The sequence below is a fragment of the Solanum lycopersicum genome, chromosome 4 (genome assembly GCF_036512215.1).
Source record: "Solanum lycopersicum chromosome 4, SLM_r2.1".
NCBI lineage: Eukaryota > Viridiplantae > Streptophyta > Magnoliopsida > Solanales > Solanaceae > Solanum > Solanum lycopersicum.
The window spans coordinates 34,412,784-34,440,276 of NC_090803.1; the positions used below are offsets into that span (position 1 = coordinate 34,412,784).

At 36.3% G+C, this 27,493-nt stretch overlaps 1 protein-coding gene across 3 annotated transcripts in view; it reads left to right on the forward strand.

The window, feature by feature from the left end:
• The first annotated feature begins 1,319 nt into the window (after nucleotides 1-1,319).
• LOC101267305 (O-fucosyltransferase 9) overlaps nucleotides 1,320-27,493 on the forward strand; it is a 33,035-nt gene continuing 6,861 nt past the window's right edge. The window contains exons 1-9 of one of the 3 annotated variants that reach the window (XM_004237520.5): nucleotides 1,320-2,135; nucleotides 5,201-5,273; nucleotides 7,447-7,523; nucleotides 14,035-14,123; nucleotides 16,865-17,062; nucleotides 18,371-18,575; nucleotides 18,705-18,872; nucleotides 23,218-23,385; nucleotides 23,467-23,657. In XM_004237520.5, the coding sequence (XP_004237568.1) occupies nucleotides 1,758-2,135; nucleotides 5,201-5,273; nucleotides 7,447-7,523; nucleotides 14,035-14,123; nucleotides 16,865-17,062; nucleotides 18,371-18,575; nucleotides 18,705-18,872; nucleotides 23,218-23,385; nucleotides 23,467-23,657 (1,547 nt within the window). In that variant the 5' untranslated portion in view covers nucleotides 1,320-1,757. The remainder of the gene's footprint in view (nucleotides 2,136-5,200; nucleotides 5,274-7,446; nucleotides 7,524-14,034; nucleotides 14,124-16,864; nucleotides 17,063-18,370; nucleotides 18,576-18,704; nucleotides 18,873-23,217; nucleotides 23,386-23,466; nucleotides 23,658-27,493) is intronic. The other 2 variants (XM_026030690.2, XM_010321578.4) reach the window with 2 other exon arrangements.

The window sequence follows — 27,493 nt, forward strand, 5'->3', positions numbered from 1 at the left end:
TATTTTTTTCTTGTCGTTGCTTCAAACCCTACATCAAAATTTTTTGAACTAACATGTTTTAATTGCATTACTAAAGACCTTATTCAAATAAATTTAAACATTTTTTCTAATTGAATTTTAAGCTAAACAGAGATATTCCACTTAAGGGAGTTCTTATTTTTGAGACAATTTAGATTTTAACTCTTTGTTCGTTTGAGTTTACCTTAAAAGCATGTTATATGTGTTACTTCGATGCATTTAAATCATCAAGTTTATGTGTGTGCAAGTAGGAGCTAGATTTACTAGTTTTGAAATATCTAAAGTTGATTGTGAGGGTATGATTATGTGTTTTCATATGATTTGATACTCCTAGCATATCTTTCTTATATGATATAATAGTATTCAGATGTTAAGTATGCCTTACATTTTGTTAGCCGTAAAAAATTATTTGTACTTCCTTGTAATATTTGTCTAGATTTTTAACATACTTTTATCACTATAATGGATACACAAACACAATATATATTTCACATGTGTAATGAGCAAGTTGAATTTGAATGAGCATACTTATGCCACCAGAGTCCACTTTTTATTTTAATTATTTGTTTATTTTGTATTCATTCTGTATAACAAAGAATGACCTACTTTTATATTAAAAATCTTTTCCTTTTTTTGCAACACTTTAATTTCAGTTTTCCACATGACATGTTTAAGATTATAAGATTAACGAATATTTTGATACATTTGATAACAACTTTAATTCAGAATCTCAAGATACATTTTTTAAGTGTCTGCCAATGGGCGTAGCTACCCTATCGTCCGAAAATAATATTGTATATATTAGTAAAATGAGAAAGAAGTGATTAAATAACATATGTTGGACATTCTGAACGGAATAAAGTGTTGTAGTCAGTTGTTTAAGATCTCTTGAAAGAGCCCTAAGTACTTTCGAATCTCTCTACCAACAATTTCCCTCCGTTTTTGGACACCCTTGGTGAATTTCCTAGCTTCACTCCTCCACTATATGTGCCAAATCAAATTAAGTTATTTTTTTTGGGACACCTTTCATGAATTTCCTAGATCCGCTCTGCCATTATATGTGTCAAATCTAGTTAAGTCATTCTATTTTTGACATTCTTCGTAAAATTTGTGGCTTCGCGCCACTCTGTGTACCAAATCAAATTAAGTCGTTCTCATTTGAACGAGGGAGTATATGATAACTGTTTTTTCTTAAGAGGATCAAGAATCCGAACAGTCCTAACTCATATAACTCTCAAACCATTTTAACAATTTATGTAAAATTAGATTTAAACAGAATAACAGAGGGTCCGAACAGTCCTAACTCATATAACTGAAGGACCATTTTGATAATTTGTGTAAAATTAGATTTAAACCACACAGGCATAAAAGGTAGGAGAAAGGTTTGTCAGCTTGGTAAAAAGCTGTACTTTACTCTTTCTTTGTGAGTTGTGTTTGTTTGTGTGATCTAATGCTTTTCTCATTTTGAGAGAGAGAGAGAGGAGGAGAAGAAGAAGAGACCATCGAAAACTAGCAGCATTGCAGTTTGCTTTTCGGTCCTTGTGTCGGTGAATCATTTTTTGTAATTGGGCAAGTGGATTGCTTAGTTGCGTATAGCTGTCTGCACTACCCCACTTTATACTGCTAGTGTCCGTGAGCGTAACAGCATTTTTTGCAATTTTGATTTTCTCCAGACTTTCTTTCAACTATTTTACCCAATACTGTTTCTTTCCATCCAAATAACTGAACTTAAGGTCTACATGCACGGCTTAAGCCGGCTAGGCAATGGCGTGTCTCCGCCATCCTCCCCTCGTTTCCGCCATGCCCGGAATAAGAACACTGATGTATCTGGTAATTTCCACAGTGGTAATTGTCAAGTAAAGCTGCAGAATTTTGCAGAGAAGTTAGGTTTTATGATAGTATCTGCTGTTTATAGGCGAAGAGGGGTGTTACTTTTTGCTCCCTTGTTGTATATATCTGGAATGTTGTTATATATGGGTGCTTTAGGCTTTGATGCATCTCGTACAAGTGGTGGTGGAACTGGGCTGGATCCAATTGGATCAGTTTACAGGAGCCCACAGGTTTTTGAAAAGCTCTGGCCATTAATGGATGCTGAGAACAATGGAAGCTCTAATTTGGTAATCTACTTACAATTTCTTCTCTTTCTCTTCCCAGGTTTTTTTTTAATGTGATTAAATTTCTGATATAAAGTATGTTACATGTAAGTTGGCTTGTTTGGTTAGATTCTGGAACCACAATTTTGAACATGAAATCTTAGAAAGGTAACTTGTGACTTTGATCATGAGAATAAATTTGAGGTGTAATAACTTTTAGTGGCAAACATCCCCTATTAGATATTCTGTCCATATTGTATATTGCCTTACTGCTTTAGTGTTGAAAGTATAAGTTGAATTGGTTCTATGTACTAGCTTAGTTGTATTTATGATTAAAAATGTACTAGCTTAGTTGTGATAGTAGCTTACGATATTGTTAAGTTGTTATTAAATTAATGACTTAGTGAGTTAGTTACAGGTTAGTGAGTTGGTTAGATGATTAGTATATAAATAGCTCTTGTGTTAGTTTCATTGAGTTAGTATAGTTTCCATTTGAACTCACTTTTCCTTTATTTTCTCTCTAGCTTAAGTGAATACTATTTCGGGGTACTTTTTCTGTGATAATCTAGATTTAAACAGTGACTTTAAGCTATATAGATAGACAACCTAAATGCTTTTTTGAAATTTGACTCTGTACTCTTATTGACATGTTCGTCAACTTGAGTAGAACTGAGCTGTCTAGGCTTGATTTGCCTCTTGAATGTTTTCCTATATTAATCAATTCTTCTCGTGTGAAGAATGTTATCCGGAATATTCTAAGATTTTTGCATAGGTATAAACGGGAAGTTTGGGTTAAGCTAGTAACAAATGTTTGAGAAATATTGGACAAAAATATTATTGAATTGTGTATCTACATTGTTACATTGTGATCCTATTGATAGACACTATATTAGCATCCTTTTTGAACTAGGACACTACATTACAATCTTTTCTCAAGTAGAATTCTATAAATGAATATCTTTTAAAGTATAATTCTATATACTATTCTTGTTCCTATTCTTATTCTAACACTCCCCCTCAAGATGGTGCATACAAGTCATACATATTGAGCTTTTATTGATGTAATTAAATACGAGGACTACGGAGGGGCTTAGTGAAGATATTTACAAGTTGATCACTTGACTTCACAATATTTTTTTAACAATTCTTTCGAGAGTATCCTTTCTTTTGACGAAAAAAGTGAATCTCAAAGTGCTTAGTCCTCCATGAAATACTGGATGGATGCAAAATCTCATAAAACACATAATGATCAATTCTACTATGAGGCATGCCACACTCCTGAATTACCGTGTTGAATTTCTCAAACTAAGCTCGAGGAGACTGGTCATATCATTAACTAACCTCCACAATTAGCGTACAAGGCTACTAGAGTAGCAACAAAACTAGGTGGTTCCTTTAGATAGACTTCTTCCTCAAGATCACCGAGGAGAAAAAACGTTTTTAATGTCCAATTGAATAAGATGCCGATGGCGAACAACAACGATAGAAAGAAAAAGGCGGACATGTGTTACTTTAGGCACGAAAGAGGAAAAGTTACTATAAACCAACCCTGAAACAGGGAGCATGTTTCAAACACTGTTGGAAAACATAGATATGTCGGAAATAGCACAACTGTCTGTAGAAAGTGATCAAAATTGGGTACAAAATATATGGATTGTGTGGAAACCAAAAGGGGTGTTGATGGTGAATAATAAAGTTGCCAAAAAACTGATTAGATAGGCTGACACATCACACATCAACACATGGTATTGATGCAGCTGTTGGAATCCTAGATCTAGCCGCGCGTGAGGGATCTGCGACCAGCGATGCTGGTTGGCCTTTGGTCGCTGGAGGTTGCCAGACCATTAGGTGGTGTTGATCTTTGCACATCATTGACGACAGTTGAAATTATGTAAGTCACATATGAGAAGTCAATAAAAAGACGCATGGATCTACGCTAATAAATCTGAGGAGTCAATGGAAAAATGCACGGTGCTACGCAATTCAGATATGAGAAAGTGGTGCTACACAAATCAAATATGAGAAAGTAGTCACTGAAAAAATTCACGGTGTTACAAAAATTATGAGAAAGTAGTCACTGGAAGGATACACGGTGCTACACAAATCAAATATGAGAAAAAAGTCATCGGAAAGATTTGCGGTGCTGCACAAATCAGATATGAGAAAGTAGTCACCAGAAAGATGCACGGTGCTATGCAAATCTGATATGAGAAAGTAGTCACCGGAAAAGACGCAGGATGCTATGCAAACACTGACCAATATGGGGCCGACAGAAAACAAACCTAGAAAGTTGTCAATAATTGATGCAAGGTACCCTTCGGGTGGCCAAGTGGCTTGGGTTTGTGACTTCCATGTTGGAGGTCTCAAGTTCGAAACCCCTTGTCAGCGAAAGCAAGGGGTTTGCCTTCGGCGTCGAGCTTGTCGCACCGGGTTGCCTAATGTTGGTTATCTCTCCTATGTGGTTTGCGAGCTACAACATAAGAGCAGAGGTTTTACCCTATGCGCACCTAAAGGGTAGCGATTGTGGGTTTTCCTTGTCATAAATAAAATTGACACACGATGACCTGTTTGATTGCATTTTCTCTCCTAAATATGGGGTTCATGCATATATTATTGGCCTTAGTTTTTGTAACATAACCATTGGTCAAATGAATGGCATACATGGGTCAAAGCTGTCTGCAAGCAGCAACAAAAACTCTGTGATTCTCTATTAGGATCGTAGAAGCTCTACCGTGTGAGAAATATATGAGAAAATATTATTGATATGTGTATCTACATTATTTCATTGAGATCCGTTTTCTAGACACTACATTAGACTCCTTTTCCAACTAGGATACTACGTTACAATCCTTTTCCAAGTAGGATTCTATATACTAATCATGGAGTAAAAGTGATAATTATTGTTCTCTTTTCTTTTTGTCTTCCTAAACAATTTATTTCACATAGTTCTGTGTGCAGTGTGTATATGGAATATCACTTTTGCGTTTGTATGTATTCTCTAAAAGTTGTTTTGCAATTGTCTTTTTGGTGAATGTTTGTTATGAAAGTTCATAGTACTAACCTGAAAGTGTCTGGTGTGAATTATGCAGTTAACAAATGTGTGGAATCTTAAGTTGCATCAAGTTTGGAAGCCTTGTATTGCCCATACTGTTTCTCAAGAAGGTTTTCATTTTTTTCAGCCAGTAGCAATGCTCCTTTTATTTGTTTATTTTCTTGTAACTAGTGTTAAATTCTCTTAACTTTTATATTGATGCAAAGCAGTATACTTCCTTAGTCTCAAAGTAAGATTGCTAATGTTTGAAATTGCCCAATTACTGCTTCCAAGAGTTAATGATGGTTAGCTACCATACCAAGAACATATCAAGAAAGTACTTCTGGTTCTTCTTTATCCAGTTCTAACAAACTCTCCCATCTGCCCTTTCAGCTCCGCAGTGGAATTGAAGAAATCTAAAAAAGAAACTATTTGAATTTCTTTGATTTGCTAGGGCATATAGGACAGCCTAGTGGTGGCAAAATGAGCCCATGTTTTGTTAACCTGCCCATTTTTCTATGGGTTGGATGAGTGATAATTTGTACACGTAAAATTTGGTTTCAACCCATATTTAGCCCATGGAAGTATGGGTGAATAATTTTCCCCATCAAAGTTCTATTTTTCACTAATGCTACTTTCTAGATCTAGTACCATAATTATGGTTTTCTCTTTCCTCTATCTGTTTTACATGATTAAAACTGGTATGAATTGAATATGATGGGAATTACTTTCAGTTTTGGGTTTTAAAATATCAAAGGAAGAATTCATATTTTGGTGTTAAAGGAAGTTGAGCCCTTGAACAGTAGATATGCATGAAAGTCAATTTTAATGGAGATATGCATTCAAACTACTTCTGCTAACTATCATGTGTGGTTAGGTGTTTACTTGCAAAGATATAAATAAAATTCTGTGCTAATAAATCCATTTGTTAAAAGTTTTGATTGCTATGTAGTATTAGGTATCTCAGACAGAATTATCAGTTTCTTCTCTGCTTCTAGGGATGACTATGGGCCGGGGGGTGGTTGTGTGTGTGTGGGGAGGGGGGGGAATCTACGTAGACTTCAACCCGTCCCGCATGGAAAAAGTTTTTATTTTCAACCCGCCCCACCTGGCCTCGGATAATTTTTTTTTGAATGACTGATAGTAAAATATGATATTCATAAATAGAGAAAAACATTTTCTTGCTAAGTCGTATTAGTTAATTTATATTATTATAATGATTATTTATTAAAACAAAGTTATTTTCTTTCACAGATGAAGCTTCTATGCAGTTTCTTTTTCCAGTTTCCTTCAATCTTCTAGACAATTTCCACTCTTTTTCTCCTCCCCCCGGTTAATACTAGCATAATACTTTGAATAAGGTGTTAAATAGACATGCTTAGCTCAGTCTATAATTTAGAGAAAGTGTTCACTAATATAACAATAATTTCTTACTAACCACTCTGATATTGAGCATGACCAGTGATTTATTTATTACTATTCCAAGCAAGTTCTAGTTAATCAAATATCTTATAATTCTGTAATGCTATGTTTATTAGTTTAATCAACTGTCGTTAATTTCTAATAAAATGCAACTAGAATCTCTTCTATATTTTGAGCAGAAGATAAAAGTTTTTCTCCTGTAAAAGTCAGTTCAGAAGTGTGAAGGGAGAGAACTTGCACCCTGCCCCGCACCCACATAAAACCATACCTGCCCTGCCCCGCATAAGGCAAAGCCGTTCCGTTGCCATCCCTATCGCTTCTTCTTTTGCTTTTTTTCTTCTTCCTCTTAGTTGTTGTACAGTTTTATTTTCGAATTGTAGCAACTGAAATATAGTGCTTTTGAAGAAATTGAGAATTTGAAATATAAAAAGTGGGATTATTCAATTGGTCTTGAAAAAAAAAAGTCATTATTATTCAAAATGGATTTTTTTAGATTTATTATTCTTTTGACAAATTAATGATTGGGATTTGTTCTTTATGATATATAAAATGTGTGTTTCAAATTTGAGCTTATTTGAATAGATTTGGTTCTTGAATTGTTGAAATTCGAAGAACAGTTTTGTTTAGAATTTCGACTATCGGCTTAAGGAGATATATTTGAGTTAGCACTATTTTTTACCCAAACTATATTTTAACCGTACTGATATGGGTGGGTTGCAGCACAACCCAGTTTTATCAACCCACTTTCAACCCAACCATTGGCCACCACTAGGTCTTTGGCTGCCCTTGTTGAATTTCCAAAATCAACTTATCCTTGTGGCCTTGTTAAAGAAATTCTGAAATATTAATGCCTTGTAATGGATATTATTTTTGTGCTTCAAGGTTTTGCAGAACTGCCAAAGTCGAATGGTTACCTCATAATTGAAGCAAATGGTGGATTGAACCAACAAAGGTTATCGGTATGTTCTGTAAATGTATTTTGGTCTGTTGGATTGCCATCTTGAGAGAATTTGTGTACGCATCCCAAATTTGGTTTAATTTTTTCTTTTCTCTCTTGTTTAGTGACTGCATAAATTTTGTTGCTCTGAAATCCATTTTGCTGACAAAAATTTAATTTGTTTACATGCACTACAGATTAGATAAATGTTGTATTAAATAATTTAAGTTTAGCCCATTTTAGTTGTTCACTTAGGGCAATTCAAATGGTTAAAGTACCCTTCAATAAGAGCAGCAGCGAAGATTCCTAACTGACTTCTATGCTCTAATATCATTTCTAAAATTGCCTTTAAAGGTTGAAAAAGTTTGTAGAAAGACTGCAATTTATTGTTCTGAAGGAATTATTATTAAAAAAAAGCAAAAGGTGAACGCAACAGATCAACTATTCCTAATAGAATAAGAGAAAATGAATGAAAAACAAGGTGAATTGTGAGTTGATGAGAGAGAGTTAGAGAAATGCTTCTTGCTCCTTGTCAAAGGGATTAGTTTCCTGAAATACCGACAAAAACAAAAACAACTACGCGCCTCAATCTTTACCAATGTGCAAAAAACAAAAACTACTCCGCCTCAATCCCAAGTTCCCTAAATATCAAGTTCGTACAATCAAGGATTCTGATAAATTAGGATCAGTGTTATGTGAAAAAGCTCAACAATTAAACGTAAACGATAACAGTAGATTTTTGTCACTCCCCAAAGCTGGTACATAGATATCTATCATGTTCAACCTGTTAATTAGAGATTCAGAACTCGGCTTACACAATCCTTTAATGAGAATGTTAAGTTGATGTGATGTTTACTAAATGACATAGAAGAATTTGCCTCATCGGTAGAGGGATGGGAATTTGGTCTCCTTGTGTGGACTTGGACAAATCTCTCCTCATGAGCTAGCTTTTGGGGTTTAGTTAGACCCAGGTGCTATATTTTAACATGGTATCAGAATAGGACCCATCTAACTTGATGTTGGAGCCTCCAAAATCAAAATTGTCCACGCACCAGATGCTAAGCACTGGGCGTGAGGTGAGTTGTTAAAGAATGACAAAAGTCTCATATCGGTGGTTAATGACATGAGTGGACTCCTTATAAGTCTTGGACAGTCCTTCTCCCTTTGAGCTAGCTTTTGGGGCGTGTGTTACACCTAAGACCTAATTTAACATGGTATCAGAGCCAGACCCATTACAATTTGTTGTTCACGATGATGGGGCCCCATATAGAAGTGTTCACGCTCCAGTTGAGGTCTGGGTGTGCGGGGGAGTGTTAAGATGTCCCACATCGGTAGATGGATGGGAATTTGGTCTCGTTATATGGACTTGGAAAAACATCTCCTCATGAGCTAGTTTTTGGGGTTGAGTTAGGCCCAAGTGGCATATCTTAAAACCTCCTTTATATGATCTTGGACAATCCTTACCTTTTGAGCTAACTTTTAGGTTTGAGTTAGGTCCAAAGTCTATTTCTTTATGGGGCAAGTACATACATAACCATTTAGGTGAAATAGTGACAACCAGATGACCACATAGAATCAAAAGACATTGTATTTAAAATGTATATCATACACTATATATTGCACTTACTATATCCTTCATATATACATTTATTATACACCGCATATGCACAGTGTGTATGTTGATACACTTTTCATACATTATATATCCATATTATATACTTCTTTATCAGAACCCACCGTTGTCACTGTAATCCTCCACACCATTTTCTAGAAAAAATCGTGTATATTAAATACATAATCAACATATACTCCTTGCATACTAATTATACACATATTGTACTGTTATAATACACCGTTTACACTATGTATAAATGAGGACAAACTCGGTTTGAAAAATATTCTTTCCAGTAGTGATTTTTAGATCTGGTTAATTTTCAGTTAGATCTGAAAGTTTAAAGTGTGTTTCCAGTGCGATTCATGATGGTGTGAAGATGTGAGGAAGAACGAAAATAAAGAAAAGAGGATGTGAGTAGAGATTCTTCCCTGTGTTGCATTTTTAAACCGCTGGTCGTCGATAATGAGCTTTATAGCTCTGCTATCAGATCCATCTCCATCATAGCTTTCTTGGCTGAAAAACCTTCAATTCAGACGGTCCATTTTTTGGTTATTTTGATATCTTCTTGATTATTGTATTGTCCCGGCATTCTCTGACAATAACCGTGGTAGAGCCCTACCTATTTTAAAATATCAAATATGTTTTTGCTTTGGGTTACTCTGATCGATGGTCAAATCTGGGGTGATAAGCAGGGAAAAAGGAGAGTTAGATATTAAAATGGAGATAGGGGTGATGACCGGTGGGAAAAGAATATCTCAGTTCTCTAAGATATCAAGCTGTTATATATCAAATACGGACAGGATATCACAGAGGATTGGTTCATTCCTTAAAAAAGCACTTCTCAGGCCTACATGGTATAATATCATATACTTACTAGGAATAGTAAAAGACAGGTTCATTCCTTCTAAAGAAGGTCATGGAGTTTTTGATGGATGAGCACCAAATGACTTTTCTAAGTGGATAATGGAATATGGATACAACAATCTTGGCAAATGAATAAGTGGACCTTACTGTGAAACATAGTCTACTAGGAGTCTTATGCAAGCTAGACATTGAAAAGGCCTATGACCATCTTAATTGGTCCTTCTTCCTAAAGATTATGAGAGATATGGGTTTTGAGAACAAATGGACCAACTGGATTAATTTCTGTATATCTATTGTGAAGTTTTCCCTCATCATTAATGGCAATCCTAAAGGTTTTTTCCAGTCACAAAGAGGGTTGAGACAAGGCCACCCCATGTCACCATTCCTGTTTATCTTAGCTATGGAGGGTCTGAACTCCATGATCAGGAAAGCAAGTGACAATTGGTGGTTGCAAGGTTTCTGTGAAAATGCAAATATGGGGGATGCTATGGAGATCTCACACCTGCTATATGGAAATACATCCTTGTTTTTTTTGGAGCAGAAGTAAATCTAGACACTTGAGGGCCATTTATACCACTTTGAGGGCGTATTAGGACTCCATGTCAATTGGCAAAAAAGTTGGTTATACACCATTAACCAGGTTGTGAATGTGCAGGTACTTGGTAAGAACCTAGGATGCCAAATGGCCTTTCTCCCAACATAAACCTTGGAATGCCTTCGAGTGCAAAGAACAAAGAGGTGGAAGTTTGGAGTGAAGTTCTAGAAAGATGTGTGAGAAAGCTAACAAGATGGAAAAACCAGTATCTATCCTTGGATCCAAAGCCGAGAACTCTCATCAAATCAGTGATGGATGCATTCCCAACATATATGATGAAACTTATTCCCACTACCAAGCAGTATAGAGAAGAAAATCAACAATCAAGAAGAGTCTTCCTTTGTCTGGGCAATAAAAGAGAAGCTTGGATATAATTTTGTTAAATGGATGTTGTGACACTAAGCAAAATTTATGGTGGTCTGGGTATAAAGAAGTTGAGTGTGCAGAATGGCAGGATGCTGAAGAAGGGGCTATGGAAGTTTTGTAGTGAAGATTTGACTTTGTGGAGGAGATTCCTATCACATAAATACGGTCTCCAAAACAATTGGATGACTGAAGAAGTGACTATGTTGTTTGGACTCTTCAAAAATGTCAACAGGTGTGTGTCTGATGCTCCAAAGGTAGAGTATTCTTGGAGAACCCGATACGGGTGCGGCATCAAAAGTGAAGAGTCTGAATTATCAAAAAAAAAAAAGAAAAAGTGAAGAGTTTGTGCAACTTAGTCTTTGGATGCTCCATCGGGAAGCCAATCAGAAGATTGTAGCCATCCTTTATCCCCAACCTATGCTTTAGGTTTGGCGATGGGTGAAATTAGTTTTTGGAATGAGCTCTGGTTAGGGGAAGAAAATTTGAAGAACATGTTGTCAGGACCTTTATAGTTTGAGCCTACAACAGATGGCTGCTGGGGCACAGGTGTGGAGCCCTCAAGGTTGGGATTTAATTTTTAGGAGGGTTTTGAATGATTGGGAGATTGGTAGAGTGGCATGTTAAATATAGATACTAAATGCACTCCCAGGTGTCACTGAAGTTCCTCATATTCCAATATCGAAAATGCACAGAAAAGGGACATTCAATGTGAAGTCTTTTCTGGAGTTCAAACTCTACTCAGTCAATGAAATGAAATGACCTTGGAAACTAATTTGGAAAATCAAGATTCCTCACAAGGTCTCAGGTTTCACTTGGTTGGCAATTAGGAAAGCATGTTTACCCCATGAAGTGTTATAAAGAAGAGGTATACAGATTTGCTTGTGTGACATGTGTGGGAAAGAGGCAGCAGTTGACCGTCATTTATTCTTACACTGCAGAACAACTGTAAATTGCTGGGACATGTTCTCATGTATACTCGGGGTTAACTGGATAATGACCAGGACTACTTCAGACATGCCGAGACAGTGGGTAGGAGTGGGCAGAAGAAGAAGATTCAAAGAGGACAGATGGAAATGTATCCCAGCCTGCAATTGGTGGACATTGCTGAAGGAAAAAAATGAACGATTCCATGATGGGAAACCAAACACATCCCCTGCAGCATCCAAAAATTCAAGATGAATAGCTTGAATCTGTTGGTGTAAACAGGATTTGGTGGGGACGTAGAAAGTTTAGTGGACTACATTGCTCAATTGTAAAGTTTTTTGCCCAGTTTTTAGCTTTGTGATTACCCCTGTGGGCTGTAAATCCTTCCTCGTCTGTCTTTTGCTGTTGAGATTTTTGATGTGAATATAAAGTTACCTTTATAAAAAAAAATGTTCTTCATGTGGTGAAGGTATGACTGACCTACTACAAGGACAACAGATGGAATGTCTGGTAAAATCACAAGTGTGAGAGAAGTAGATAAGTTTTCTTCATCTTGGGTACTGTGCCACAATGCCAACAATCTCTAGTTTCTCTTTTGTTTTGGACTTGCAATTGACATCAATTGGCATTTTTGCCAGTTTACATCTACGGAGTCCCCTCTCGTTAAGTAAGTTACTCACATAACTTGTGTGTGAAACTGACGTGCCTACTTTCGAGCAAGCTATCTCCATGCCAAGAAAACATCACAAGCTCCCAAGTCCTTGATCTTGAACTTAGATATCAATTTTCTATTGAACAACTTCATTTCTTCTTGATCATTTTCAATGAGGATGATGTCATCAACATTCACAATCAGAACAGCTATCTTTCCTTTTGCTATAGCTTCACAAACAAGGTATGATCTCCTTGCCCTTCAGATTATCCTTGATATTTTACAGCCTGATGATCTTCTTGAATCAAGTTTTTGGCGACTTTCAAAGGTTTCACAGTTATGGCAAGGTATCTTACAATATCACACCACAGCTTTTTTCTTATCATTTTGAGTCACTTCACATTGTAACAAGAGCAGAGTTTCCTATGGCAGGTTTGGGTCGTGGTCAGGTCTTAGCATGACTTTTCTTCTAGTTTCTTCCCCTCTAATTTCGCAAATGGTTTCTGGTATTTAAAGGGCTTCTTTCCGAGTAATCCCGTCCCTTCATCAAAATCTCAATTTAGCCCAGCCAAAAAAAGAGACTTTAATTTCAATGAAAATGATAAACTTTATCTGTTAATCATATATTCGCTTTTCATGAATCTGATTGTTGAAACCTATGATTTATGGAATATTGTAATGGTAAAACGATCCTTACGAACACTCCATTCAAATCCTATCATTGTTCAAATTAAAGCTCTTATCAAAAGAGCTTTCCAACAACACAAGATTATTGAGGCTGCTTTTTATGTACAAACTCAAAAGATGAAAGAGAGAGGAAGAGGAAGAAATTTTGCAAGTTCAGAAACAATCAAAAGAATTTAGCACCAACCACCAAAACAAAAATTGAGGAGGAGCAATTTTTAAATTGCAATAACTAAACAAAGGATTTGAAATTGTTCTATTTTTTTAAAAAAAGGAGTAGTAGAAATTGTTTTTAGTTACTGCAATAATTTTTAGTATAATAAGTTGTCTAGGTTTAGAATGAATTTAATATTTGAATTTTTATTAGATTGTTGAAATATTTTAGTTTTTTTTTTTTTGAATTTTATGGGGCTCAAATTGGCTATTTAAAGCCATCTTATGCTTAGTAAAAAAACAGAGAGACATTTTCAATTAATATTTTCAACCCTTTTTGCTGGACCTTTATAAAAAAAAAAGGCTAGTAGTGGTAACCTTTTTCATAAGGTGAAAATAACACCAGTTACATATTTTCACCTATCTAGGGAAAAAACAGTTTCCATACCGTAATTTTGTAGAATATAGAATTGAAACTACTAGATATATTTTGAACGGATTATACTATTGTGCATGTTTTGACCATTAGCCACGTGGAGTCTAGGCAAGTGAAGATTTCACTAATTATTTTAGTTGAATGTGCAGCCACTAATTGTGTCTTAGTTATGGGTTAAGATAATGTTCCATTCATTTTCTGTAGCACTGCTAAACATGTCATTTTTTCTATGTATAAATTGCAGATCTGTGATGCTGTAGCAGTTGCAGGACTACTAAATGCTACTCTTGTTATTCCAATTTTTCATTTAAATAGCGTATGGAGAGACTCTAGGTAATGTCAGAATATAGTTGATTCATGGAATTATTGTAATTTTTCTCTACTATTGCAAATCTTTATCTATTGATGGATGCAAGAAACAGGTAAATAATTGAGGGAAAGAAACTTATTTGGACATAGTCCGGAACAAGGATCAGTTATCCGGGGGATGGAATTATTAGGGACTTTAGGCAATTTTTTTTAAGTTACATGGACTCGAGACTTTAAATAGGTAATACAAACACTTTTTAAATAGTGATAATGACACATATTTTTAAAACCCACAAGTCTTTTATTTACACCGATCTCTTCTTCCGCCCTCCACCCCCTCAGTCTCATCCTCCCCCCGTCCATGTCTTTACCACCTCTTAACACTTAGCTGATGTTTAAATATCTATCAAACAACTAGCAAATATTTTTATATCTTCAAAACAACTAGTTGATATTTAAAAAATCCTCGTTTTTTTAACTAGCAATCATAGGATGTTTGAAGCACCTCTTCAGATAGATATTTAAACATCTTCTGGTTGATTGAACTAAGAAACTTAGTGTTGTTTAAATAGTTCTCGCTTGTTTAAATATCTCTCGGTTGCTTAACAACTCTTCATTGTTTTTTGACGAAATGAAAAATCCTCCAATGTTTTAAACATTTTTCACCTAATATTCTCCACAATATTTGCAACTACACCATATGGATGTGGTATCTGGAGATCAGTAAGAAATCTTTGCCCTCTGTTTCTTTCCAGAATCAGATTCCAGGTGGGTAATGGAATGTAGGTGTCATTTTGGGAGGACAAATGGATAACCCAAAGAAACCTGAAACAATTATTCCCAATTATTCCCAGACTTATATACACTAATCCTTCAACAAAATGCAACTGTGGCTAAAATGTTGACAGGACAGGGGTGGAACTTACATCTTAGGAGGAATCTAAATGATTGGGAGATGGGGAACATAGTGGCTTTCCATGATATAATGGCACAATTTAGTAATCTGACTAGGGAAGAAGACAGGATTGTGTGGATGATTGGCAGCAAAGGGGTATTCAGTGTCAAGTCAGCTTACAAAGATCTTAATCAGTCAAATTCAAATGATAGGATGGAGCTCTGGCCATGGCAGATGATCTGGAGATCTAAAATTCCATACAAGGTGGACTGTTTCACATGATTACTAGCAAAGGGAGCAGTGCTGAGACAAGAAAATATAAAGAAGAGGAATTCCAATTGTGCTCAAGATGCTACTTATATGAGGAACAGGCAAGACAGTCAACCATCTCTTTTTGCATTGCAAATGGTCAGATCAATTATGGAGAATATTTTAACAGCCTAAGGAAGATCACTTGGGTGAAACCAAGGAACATAGTACAACTTCTAAATTGTTGGCTCAATTTGGGCAATACTACAATTAAGGAGGAGAGATGGAAGATTTTCCCAGCTTGTATATGGTGGACAATGTGGAAAGAAAGGAATCAAAGATGTTTTAAGGGCAAGAAGAACAATTTGCAGAATTTCAAGATGAATTATATAGCTCTTTATTGTTTTTGGTGTAAACAGAAAGTTTTAGTACAGGCAGAAGAACTTTTGATGTTTTAGACTATTTGTGACAAACAGCACAGATGAAGTCTGTTTAGTTTGTAATACTTTTGGAAGGGGGCTACTTTGATATAGTTTACTTGTGGATAAATAGAAGAAAAAGTTACCGTTCTCAAAAAAAAAAAATATCAGAGCGAAGAAGAGAGGAAGATGAAAACTCTGTGAAGAAAAGGAGAATAGCATCCAAGGGTATGGCCTAATGTCAATGAAGTGGTTGAAAACCCTGAGGCCTCAGATTCGGAACTCAGTGGAGACAAAAAAACACTAGGTGATTCGTCCCATCTTCCCTAGCCTTGGTGGACAGAGTTATCTAGTATCTATTGCTAGTGGAAGGTGACAGATATCCATGGAATTTTTTGAGGAACACGAAAGCTGGTATGGACACGATCATCAGAAAAAAGAGAAGGAAGGAAGGAGAAGAGAGAAGAAGGTGAAGAAGGGGGGAAGGAACAAGAAAAGAAGAAAGAAGCTGATGAAGAAAAAGAGAAGGGAAGGAATGAAAATCTGAAATTTGAAATGTGAATATTTTAATACTTGCTCCCAATGTTTTAAAAAACTTAATTAAGCCTCAAAGTCACTTAATCAACTTTGACTAGATCAAAGTCCCTTATCCTTCATTCCACTTTTTTTTTTATGATCGAGAAATCAGTTTCTGATCTGCCCTTTGGACCAATGACAGTCTTCTAAACTCGGTGGATAATGGGCCTGCCCCTCTACCCTTCTCCACTAAAATACCGGGCTTCGCTTTGCATGATGTGGGGCTTGAACCTGTGCCCTAAGCCACAAATCCTCTACCTTTTGCCACTAGAGCTAGGCCTTAAGAGCTCCTTCGTTCCATTCTTAAAGGTCCCTGTTTAGCTCATTTTCCCTAGTTATTCAAGTATTATATCAGTTTGTTCAGTAGTCACTTTCATAGTACTTGTATTCAGCTGAACAGAGTGTGTTTTTTAAGTTTTATGTGGCTGATCTACAAATTGAGTTAAAGCATTCAGAGATTCCCAAATTCTTAAATGCTCAGAAGTTGTAATGTTATTCTTTGTGTTGATTGATTTAACATTTCTGATGTCATAGAGCTCTCCTCTTTTCAGAAAATATCAGTTCATCCCTTATGTATTGTCGATTTGAAATTTTCCAGAAGTGCTTATTTATTGTCATACTTGCAGCAAGTTCTGTGACATATTTGATGAGGACTTCTTCATATATGCTCTAAGGAATCATGTGAAGGTGGTACGACAACTCCCTGAAGATATGCTACTGAAGTTTGACAATAATATAAGTAGAATTGTTAACTTGAGAGTAAAGGCATGGTCCAGCCCTACCTATTATCTTCTAAAGGTCCTGCCAAAGCTGAAGGAGTTAGGGTAGGTGTCTTTTGCCTGTGATCTAATTTGCTTATCCTTTTTGGTTGCAAAAGTTATTTCTCTTTATGATTCATTTAGATTTTTTCTCCATTATTGTCTCATTGAATGATAGATCAGGTGTATATAACTTGTCATACATACTTTGGGGACGAATCCTACTGCTAAAGAAACATCAATATGTGTAGAGAAATCCCATAATAGCAACATTAACATAAAGACTTGTGTTGATTTTTGAGTATCTGATTATGATCAAGTTTGATCGTAAAGGATTTATCGGATCTAAATGAATCTGCTAAAATCAGCTCTGCCAGGCTGTTAATTATTATAGGGAATTAAATCAGGCTGAAACCATCTCTTGATTGTCTTCTCCCAGAGTTGATGAATAAGGTTCCTAATTTGTTTTTTTCTCTTCTCTCTAAATCTGTAATTGTACAGATGAATAAAATAAAGCATTTTGGTACCTTAATTAAGTGGTATTGAAACAACTCTATCCATGTGTTGGTCCTTGTTGCGTCCAAATACGCACACTAGTGCTCGCTGTCGTGCAAGTAATATAGGATTATGAGTCCAGATATCGTACCCATAGAGATTTGTTGATTAACTATTTACTAAATTAAGCTAATGCTTATGATTCTAGCAATAAATTCTAAAGTATCATCTTGAATTAACTAAACTAAAAGCAAAAAAAACAACTAATGAACAAATAACCAAATGAAAAGAAGATAGACATAATCGAATGAGATGAAATCGATATAGGGTTATGGATTCCCTAGCAATCAGCCTGAGTAGTCATTTGGTATTACTTATTAAATATCTTGTAGGTAAATCTAAGACTATTGACTATCCCTAACACCTAGTTTCACGGAAACAAACTCCCGCTCTTGTTGCTAACAACTCTTCATTTGTGCTGAGGAATTTAGGTCAAAAAGGGTTATCCGCGAAAAGAAATACTTGTGTATCTGGAATTTTGCCAGTTACGTATTTTTTATCTTGAGGGTAATTAATATTATTGCGATATTGAAAAGTAGGCCACATCAGCTTGCTTTTGCAAGTGACATCTTCCAATTTTTCTCTAGAATCTACGGTCTCACTGATGATACAACAATCTCCGAAATTCTAGATTCATATAATATGCATTTTATTATGGTCTCATAAGGTGATGAAGTTATCATATGCTCATAAACTTCGGGTTTTACCCCTTGCCTCTCTTGCACCATCAATGTGCCAATGTTTCATCTTCTTTTAACCTATTTTTCCTCGAATCTTTTAAACATGCCACATTTACTTGTGCCTAAGATGAATGTGCAGGGCTGTGCGCATTGCACCGTTTTCTAACAGATTGGCTCATTCGGTTCCTCCAAACATCCAAGGGTTGCGATGTTTGTGCAACTTTGAAGCACTTAGGTTTTCCGAACCCATACGGATGCTTGCAGCAAAGATGGTTGATCGAATGGTAAAAAAGAGCTCTAAAACTAGTGGAAGATATGTTTCGGTGCACATCCGCTTTGAAGAGGTATTACCCTTTTCATCTTAAACCATGCTTCAATTGTTTATTTTCTTTAAGGGCTACACAGATCATCCAAGATTATTTCCTTTTGAAAGTTGAGTCTGCAACTTAAAATTGCTTTTCCTCTTATAATAGGACATGGTTGCATTTTCATGCTGTATTTATGATGGCGGGGAAGAAGAAAAACATGAGATGGATATTGCCCGTGAAAGAAGTTGGAGAGGAAAATTCAGGCGAAGAGGAAGAGTTATAAGGCCTGGTGCAAACCGAGTCGATGGCAAGTGCCCGCTAACTCCACTTGAGGTATGAAGGATTTGATTAATGACCCAGATATTTTGCGTGTGCTCTCTATACTATTTTTCTTTCTGTGCCCTCCCATTTCAACTAGACAATTTTTTGAGATTTTGACGAGTAATGTAATGTATTTCTGAATTATTGAAATTATAAGAGTTGAAATGCTCTGAGACATGGGTCACAATAAGTACCTAAACACCTTTCCCCATCACTCTCTCTCTTCAAATCTCGTGACTGATGGACTATTTTTTAACCTGACCCATCCACTTCTCTCTCCTCAAAACCCTACTGAACTTTGTCTTCCCCAGCCCTCTTCTAGACCTTCTCTCTCCTCGAAACCTTTTTGCTATTCTCTTTCATGACCTTTGCGACCTCTATCATCAGCAAAACACAGCCCTTTGACCATTTTCCTCCCAGACTACAAACCAGCCAGTCACAACTGACAAAACCCAAGTTTGTGTTTTTCACAGTACTTCCGCCGCGAGATTCCGGTTTGTTGGTACGTGGCGGTAGTCATCTCTCTTCCTTTGTTTTTTTCCTTCTCTCTGGTAGTTTATTGGACTTGGGGGAAAAAGAATATATTTTAACGCTGGCTTCAAGTCTTCTGATATCATGAGATGGAATTCTGATAGATGTTCTGTATATGAATGGGTGGAGAGAAGTAAAAATATGATGAGGTGAGTATCTTTGAGCAAAAATATCATGGAATGGATTTCCTACACTTTTCAGGAGAGCTTCGAAGGATCAGAAAAATCTGGTCTGGAGATGGAGGACAAAAGATGCTTGTACGAATGACTTCGGTACAAGGAAGTGCAATGCTCATGGAAGATAAATGAGCATCTTGGCATTGAATGCAGGTTGGTTGGACATTGCTTTTAAGGTAGAGAGGTTCATTAACTCTTACTCCCATCTGACAAAACAGAACCCCCAAGATTTACTGAAGCAAGCTACCCTTGTGCAAAAGCTGTCCAAGATAGTAACTGGCAAACAAAAAAACTCCAAGAGGCTGAGCTGAGCATAAAAAATATCCATCAGAGCAAACAAATTGTCAGACTGACCGGTGCTATGACAGAATTCTCATCCTGCATTGGAGAAATGGAGATGGTTGATCCTCCTATATGTTGAGCTGCTGGATTAGGAGGGGAGACAGTAAGAGTCAAAAGAAATGGTGGAAGCTATTACCATCATGTGTATGGTGGTCAGTCTGGAAAGAAAGAAATGAAAGATGTTTTGAAGATAGATGCAATTTCATCCACAAAGTTAAATGGATTTGTATAGTATCTCTTCTTTTTTGGTGTAAATAACTTTGTGTAGATGATATAGATCAGATTATAGATTTGATAGGAAATCTGTAACTATCGCTTTTTGGAGGTAGCCGTTATACCCTTAATGCTGGAGAAGTCAACCTTACCATCTTCAAAAAAAAAGAAGGTTGTATTGATGTTGAGTTAGGAGCTGATCCCAAGGAGGTTGGGCTTTTGACAGATGCATGGTGGGCCATCTCGATAAGGAGATTCAGGAAACACCCATACTGGCAAACATTAGAAGATGGACGTCTACTAACTGGAAAACAGTTTTTGGAGTCAAATTTTGAAATGCTGGAGAGTCTTTTCTCTTCGAGTTCTCTTAAGACATGGTGGAGAAGATTATGCAAGATAAACTCCAGACTTCATCTAGAATGGTGGAAAAACCATTCCTGGTTGTAGTTCAAATTCAGATGCTGGAAAGGGGAAATCCTGCAGATTGGTGCCTACACCCAACTTGCCAATTTGAGGTACAACTACAGGATTTCTCGTCATATCACAGGGGTCTAACCTCCAACTATGGCATAGAAAAAAGATCTATTTTGGAAGAAACCAGTGCAGTTAGTGGCCTTTTGGAAGGAGCATGGGTCGTTTGTGCTGACTTCAATATCACTAGATATGCATCAGAGAGAGAATTGTTCCAAAAGAACTAGAGAAATTATCGAATTTTCTGATTTCACTGAAGATATGAACCTAATTAATCTCCAATTAAAAGATGGACTTCACACTTGGTTCAGAAGGGGCAACCAGCTGATTGCTTCAAGAGTTGACAGAATTCTAATATCTGAAGAATGAGCAAGAGGTTTAGCAACATTATTTAAGTAGTACAACAGAGGTTATTCTCAGATCACTCTCCCCTATGGTACTTGGGAGCAAATCAAATGTTTTTTCAAGTTTGAGAATCGATGGTTGGGTACTGATGGCTGTATAGACAGATTCAGAGATTGTTGGCAATCTTTCTCTGTTTCTCTTTCACAGGCAAACCAGGTTTCATCTTGGCTTGTAAAATGAAGGCACTCAAAGAAAAACTCAACGAATAGATTAGATTTGCTAGGATATTTTTCTCTTAAAGAAAGAACATCCTCAGCCAGTTAGCAGATCTGGATAGAATGCTTGCTGTGAGTCTGTGACGACTTTGACTGAGGATGAAAGCTACATTATTAATGGATTATGAGGAAGTCAATAAAAATGAAGAGAGCTCATGGCAACCAAAGTGTACATCTCTTTGTTTTAAAGACGGTCATAGGATCACCAAGATCTTTCACAAAATGGCCATTGCCCAAAAAAGATACGATGAGATAGATCAATTCATGTAGAAGGAGTAACCACTGATGACCCAAGAAGGATCAAGGGGAAGATCACTGACTTCTATTAGAAGTTATACACAAAAACAGAGATGTGAAAGTTCTTCATAGAAAACAGAGATGTGAAGGTGTGCTAGCAATTTTGAATTTTTTCGGTGATTTCAGAAGAAGAAAGGGAGAAACTGCAGGGGAACTTTGAAGAACTAGAGGTTCTGAACTGTCTAAAGATGTGTTCAGCAGATAAGTCTCCAAGAGCAAATGGCTACACTATGGGGTTGTTTATCAAATGTTTGGAGATAGTGAACTTTGATATCACAGAAGCTTTCCATAGCTTTCATAGTTAGGATATTTCCGGAAAAAGCTTTAATGCACTTCGATAGCACTAATACCAAAGAAGAAATGAGCAAAATAACAGAGTGACTTCTCGCCTATCAGCATGATAGGCAGTTGATAAGAATGGGGTTACTTGAATAAATCAGAAAATAATGCGGAAGCAAAAATACGAAGATTAAAGACAAGAATTGAATGTATTGTGAAATTTTATAATAAAATCTCCAAATCTTAAGATAAAGTTTTAAGAACCCTAATTGATCTTATTATTCAAAAATTTAGTAGATTAAAACTAATTATAATACTAATAGAGTCAATTCAAGAACTTAGATCAATAATGATCTTTCAAAAAAATTAGAGGCAACTTCTAGTATTAGACTAATTATCTTCTTTAATTTACTTTAGTAGAAACCAAATATATCAAGTTAAACAATTAATCTCACCTCTTAAAGAATTGTTCTTATAAGATTCTAAGATAAATCCATAGTCACCACACGAAAAGGTGTAAATCTATACCAAATAGCATGAGATTCAAATCCTACTATTGAATCGAATTCATATTATTTTATTATACGAGTATATATTAGTAGAAGTTGAACAAACTATGGTTACTTATTTAGCATACCGTAGAATATTGAAACTAAACTTCAAAATACCGAACTATATTGAATTAAGTTTGTATGGTAATGGTATAATGTTTTAAAAATCGACTACCGAAATTGCGGTACCAAAACATTGAAATACCATAAATACCATGTCCACCCCTAGTTGTGAGTGTATTTTTAGGGAACATTCAATCAAAACATAATTTGTTATATAACTTTGAGTAAACTCTGTAAGGGGAAACCCATTTTTCTCCATAACGTGCTCTAATCAACTATCTCTAAGTTATTTCTTCAATAAATTGTCCAAAAGCTAGCTTGTCCAGTTTCCTTCCTCTCTTAACATAATATTCAACTGAATTGGTGTTTTTCTTATTTTACTTTTCTCCCTCCCCCAAATCTTTGGGAAGATTCAATTGACTTTTGATGAATGAAGAACTGCTCAAATGATCTTGTAAAAGATTAGTGTGGCTTTGGGACCAAAATTGATATACTTTATTTTCTTCTACACAGCTCTTGTTTATATAGGTAAGACTTCTTAACTGCTTGGTTTTCTCCTTGCCTGCAACTTGCACTATGATGAATGACAAACTGTAGCAAAAAATATTTTCCAAGAAACGCCTCTCGGACAAGTTATCAAAATATTATAAAATTTGGGTTGTAAAATAGGTGATTGGTTGTTGTTTACTGATCAAGAACTTCCCACTTTGTTTATGTTTTACTGAGCTCCGCAAAGTTGCGCTTTCTTTTCATAGCTGAAGGATATGATTCATTTTCTGGTGAAGCTGAGCGATTCAATGATTTTGTTCTTTAGGTAGGCATGATGCTTAGAGGTATGGGGTTTGAGAATAACACCTCACTTTATGTTGCGGCGGGAAAAATTTACAAAGCTGAGAAATATATGACCCCGCTCAAACAGATGTTCCCACGGCTGGAATCAAAGGATACGTTAGCTTCCACAGAAGAACTTGCTCCATTTGAGGTACGACTCTGTGGCCACTTTTGCCTTGTGTAACAGGCTTCTTCTATAAGAAAAGTAAGCTGCAATAAATATTTGGTTCAGGGACACTCATCTAGGTTGGCAGCACTTGATTATACAGTCTGTCTTTATAGTGAAGCTTTTGTCACAACCCAGGGTGGCAACTTTCCTCACTTCTTAGTGGGTCACAGAAGATATCTATATGAAGGACATGCAAAGACAATTAAACCTGATAAAAGGAAATTGGCTCTTCTGTTTGACAGCCCAGATATCAGGTTAAAGTGAATGCAATATACTTATAATTTTCCAGTCGTTACTTGTACCAGTTGACTGTCCTTGCAGGTTCTTCTGTTATTATGCACAAACATACTCACATGGTCTTACTTGCCTCTTTTCATTGCATTGGCACTAAAAACCTGGAATTTCTCAACTCTTCTCTCTTTATTTCTGCCTGTGTTTTTGATAATTGTGGTGTCCAAGCTCTCTCTCCACATAGATTTGCATGCTGTGAGATTTATATGGGAAAAATATTTTTTATTTGTGTATCTAAATTGCTACGTTGAGACCCTATTTATAGACACTACATTGGAATCCTTTTCCGACTAGGATTCCTATTATTATTCCTATTCCTATTTCTATTCTAAGTAGGAAATGCTTATTTCTATTCGAACACTACCCTTCAAGCTGGTGCATACAAATCATATGTACCTAGCTTGTTACAGATGTAATACGAGGACTTGTAGGGACTTGGTGAAGAAATTTGCAAGCTGATCATTTGACTTCATAAATTTCGTAACAATATCTCTTGAGAGTATATTTTCTCTGACAAAGTGACAGTCAATCTCAATGTGGTTAGTCCTTTGATAAAACACTGGATTTGATGCGATATGAAGAGCCGCTTGATTATCACACACAAGTTCCATCTGATCAATTTTTGCCAAATTTAGTTCTCCTAGCAACTGTTTGATCCATTCTAGCTCCAAGTTGTTGTCGCCATTGCTCGATATTCTGATTTTGCACTAAATCGAGCAACCATATTTTATTTCTTACTCTTCCACGACACCAAATTACCTCCAACTTAAACAAAATATCCGGATGTTGAACGTGTGTCAGAGGGTGAAAACTCAATATCCGGATGTTGAACATATGTTAGAGGGTGATCCTGCCCAATCAACGTTTGTATATCCAATGATATGCTCATTTATTTTTTCTTGAATAGGTAATAGATATGCTCATGACCTTGATCCTTAAAGAGTAGTCCTTTACCGGGATTGACTTTATATATTGCAGAATATGAACAACTACTTCCCAATGAGTATCACAAGGGGAAGTCATAAACTGATTTACAACACTCACTCTAAAAGAGATGTCAGGTCTAGTCACTATGAGATAATTCAACTTTCCAACAAGTCGTCTATACTTTTGAGGATTACTAAGTGGCTTCCCCTGTCCTGGAAGGAGTTTAACATTCGGATCCATGAGTGTCAATAGGTCTACATCCCATACATCCCATCATTCATGTCTCTCAAGAATGTCTAAGGTATACTTGCGTTGAGAAATAACAATACCTGATCTAGACTGAGCAATCTCAATACCTAGAAAAGACTTAAATTTGTCAAGGAAATTAGTCTGGAAGTGCTTAAAGAGATGTTGCTTCAAATCGGTGATACCATTTTGATCATTACCGATGATAACAATATCATCAACATAAACAACCAAATAGATACATCGATTTGGTGCAGAATGTCAATTAAACACAGAGTGATCAGCTCTACTACGAGTCATGCCTAACTCCTGAATTACTGTGCTGAACTTCCCAAACCTAGCTCGAGGAGACTGTTTTAGACCATAGAGTGACCTATACAATCGACATACAAGGCTACCAGACTCCCCTGAGCATCAAAATCAGGTGGTTGCTCAATATCGACTTCTTCCTCAAGATCACCATGCAGAAAAGCATTTTTAATGTCCAACTGATGAAGATGCCAATGACGATCATCAACCATAGATAGAAAAAGACGAACATATGCTATTTTGGCCACAGGAGCGAAAATGTCACTATAATCTAGCCCAAAATCTGAGTATACCCTTTGGCAAATAGGCGAGCCTTAAGTTGATCAACTTGATCGTCTGGATCAATTTTGACTACATAAGCCCAACGACAACCAACAATAGATTTACCTCCCAAGTACTATTCTTATGTAAAGCAGACATCTCATCAACCATAGTCTGCCTCTATCCATAATGAGGAAGTGCTTCACCTATAGTCTTAGGAATGGAAATAGAGGACAAACACGACACAAAGGAATAGTGGAGTGATGATAGACGATGATAACTTAAGAAGGTATAATGTGGGTTAGTATTTCGAGTGGATTATATACCTTTTTGAAGTGCAAGCGATTGGCTAGAAGGAGACCAGTCCGCAGGAGGAGCAGGGTCTGGCACATGACATGAATCATCTAGGACTAGGGTTGGACGTGGACGGCGATGATAAGTTAGTAGTGGTGACAATACAACTTTAGATGTAGAAGTAACTATAGATTCCTCAAAGGTTGGCACACCTAAAACCTGAGGTATGGGTAATGCGATAGATACATCAGGATGATTAGAAGATGTATAGTAAGGCTGAGACTCAAAAAATGTAACATCAGCGAACATAAGGTATCGATGAAGATTATGCGAGTAACAATGATACCTTTTTTGGACTCGAGAGTAACCAAGAACTACACATTTGAGGGCACGAGGAGATAATTTATCCTATCCTAGGCTAAGTTATGAACACAGCATGTGCTCCCAAAGACACAAGGGGGGATATGATAGAGATGTGACTAAGGAAACAGTATGGAATGTGGAACCTGATTCTGAATTGAACAAGAGGGCGTTCTAGTTATCAAATAACAAGACGTAAGAACTGCATCTCCCCAAAAAATGTAGCTGAACATTGGATTCAATGAGAAGAGCATGAGCAGTCTCAAATAGGGCTGGCAAGGGGACGGGGAAGGGGACTGGGGGACGGGACGAAGGGGGACGGGACGGGACGGGGGACGGGGAGAGGGGATTTGACACGGGACCGGGGTTGGGGGGACAAAAATAGGTCCCATCCCATCCCACTATAGATACGAGATGGGATGGGATTTGGGGGGACGGGACGGGATGGCATGGGACGGGGGATTCTTTTTTTAAAATATTTATATATTTTTATTGAAATGATATGTCTTTAGCTAATAAATTTTAAATTTAATTTTTAATTTTCAAATATCAAAATAAATTTTCAAATTTAAAGTTTCAATTTTCAAATTTTAAGATTCATGTTTCAAATTTCAAGTTTTAAATTTGTAATTTAAATATTTTAAAGTAATGTAATGTAAACTTTTAATTAAGTATTTTAAAATTAGTTTAGTACTTTAGTATATATATTTAATTGTATATATTAAAATTAAAATGCAAAACAATAATTGTATAAAAAAAACTTGAACAAAAGTTAAAACCTTCAAATTTATTCAATAGATTTTAGAAGTTACAACTTACAATTAACAAATATTAGTGGAGTAACTAATCTACGCAGCGACCTTCTAGGAAGGGTTCTGTTTCAATAAGTTCTCATATGTAAAACTAATATTTGTTACAGATATTAGGTGAGTAACTAATTTTACGCAGCCACCTTCTAGGAAGGGTTCTGTTTCAATTAGTTCTCGAATGTAATTTAAAAATATCTGTTTTCTCCTTTAAAATTTAATTCTAATTGTCGCATCATATCAATGGTGATATCCTCCGGTGTTGGCAAACTTGTTAGAAATTCTTGTGCCTCTAATTCATCATCACTGCATTCCATTTGTGTTTTGATCCAACTTGCTTGTTTTTTACTTAACTTTCGCAAATAGTTATTCCTCCTTTCGGCATTGCACCAGTCTCTAAATAAAACTGTTGTTTGCAAACTGTCTTCCGCCAATGAATGCCTATGATCACCGATTTGAAACCTTGCCGCACTGAAAGCAGCCTCCGATGCAACTGATGAAGCTTGAATAGCTAGAACATCACGAACCATTTTGCTCAAAGTTGGAAATGCATCGCTTCGCCTACACCACCATCCTAATAAATCTTCATTGCCATC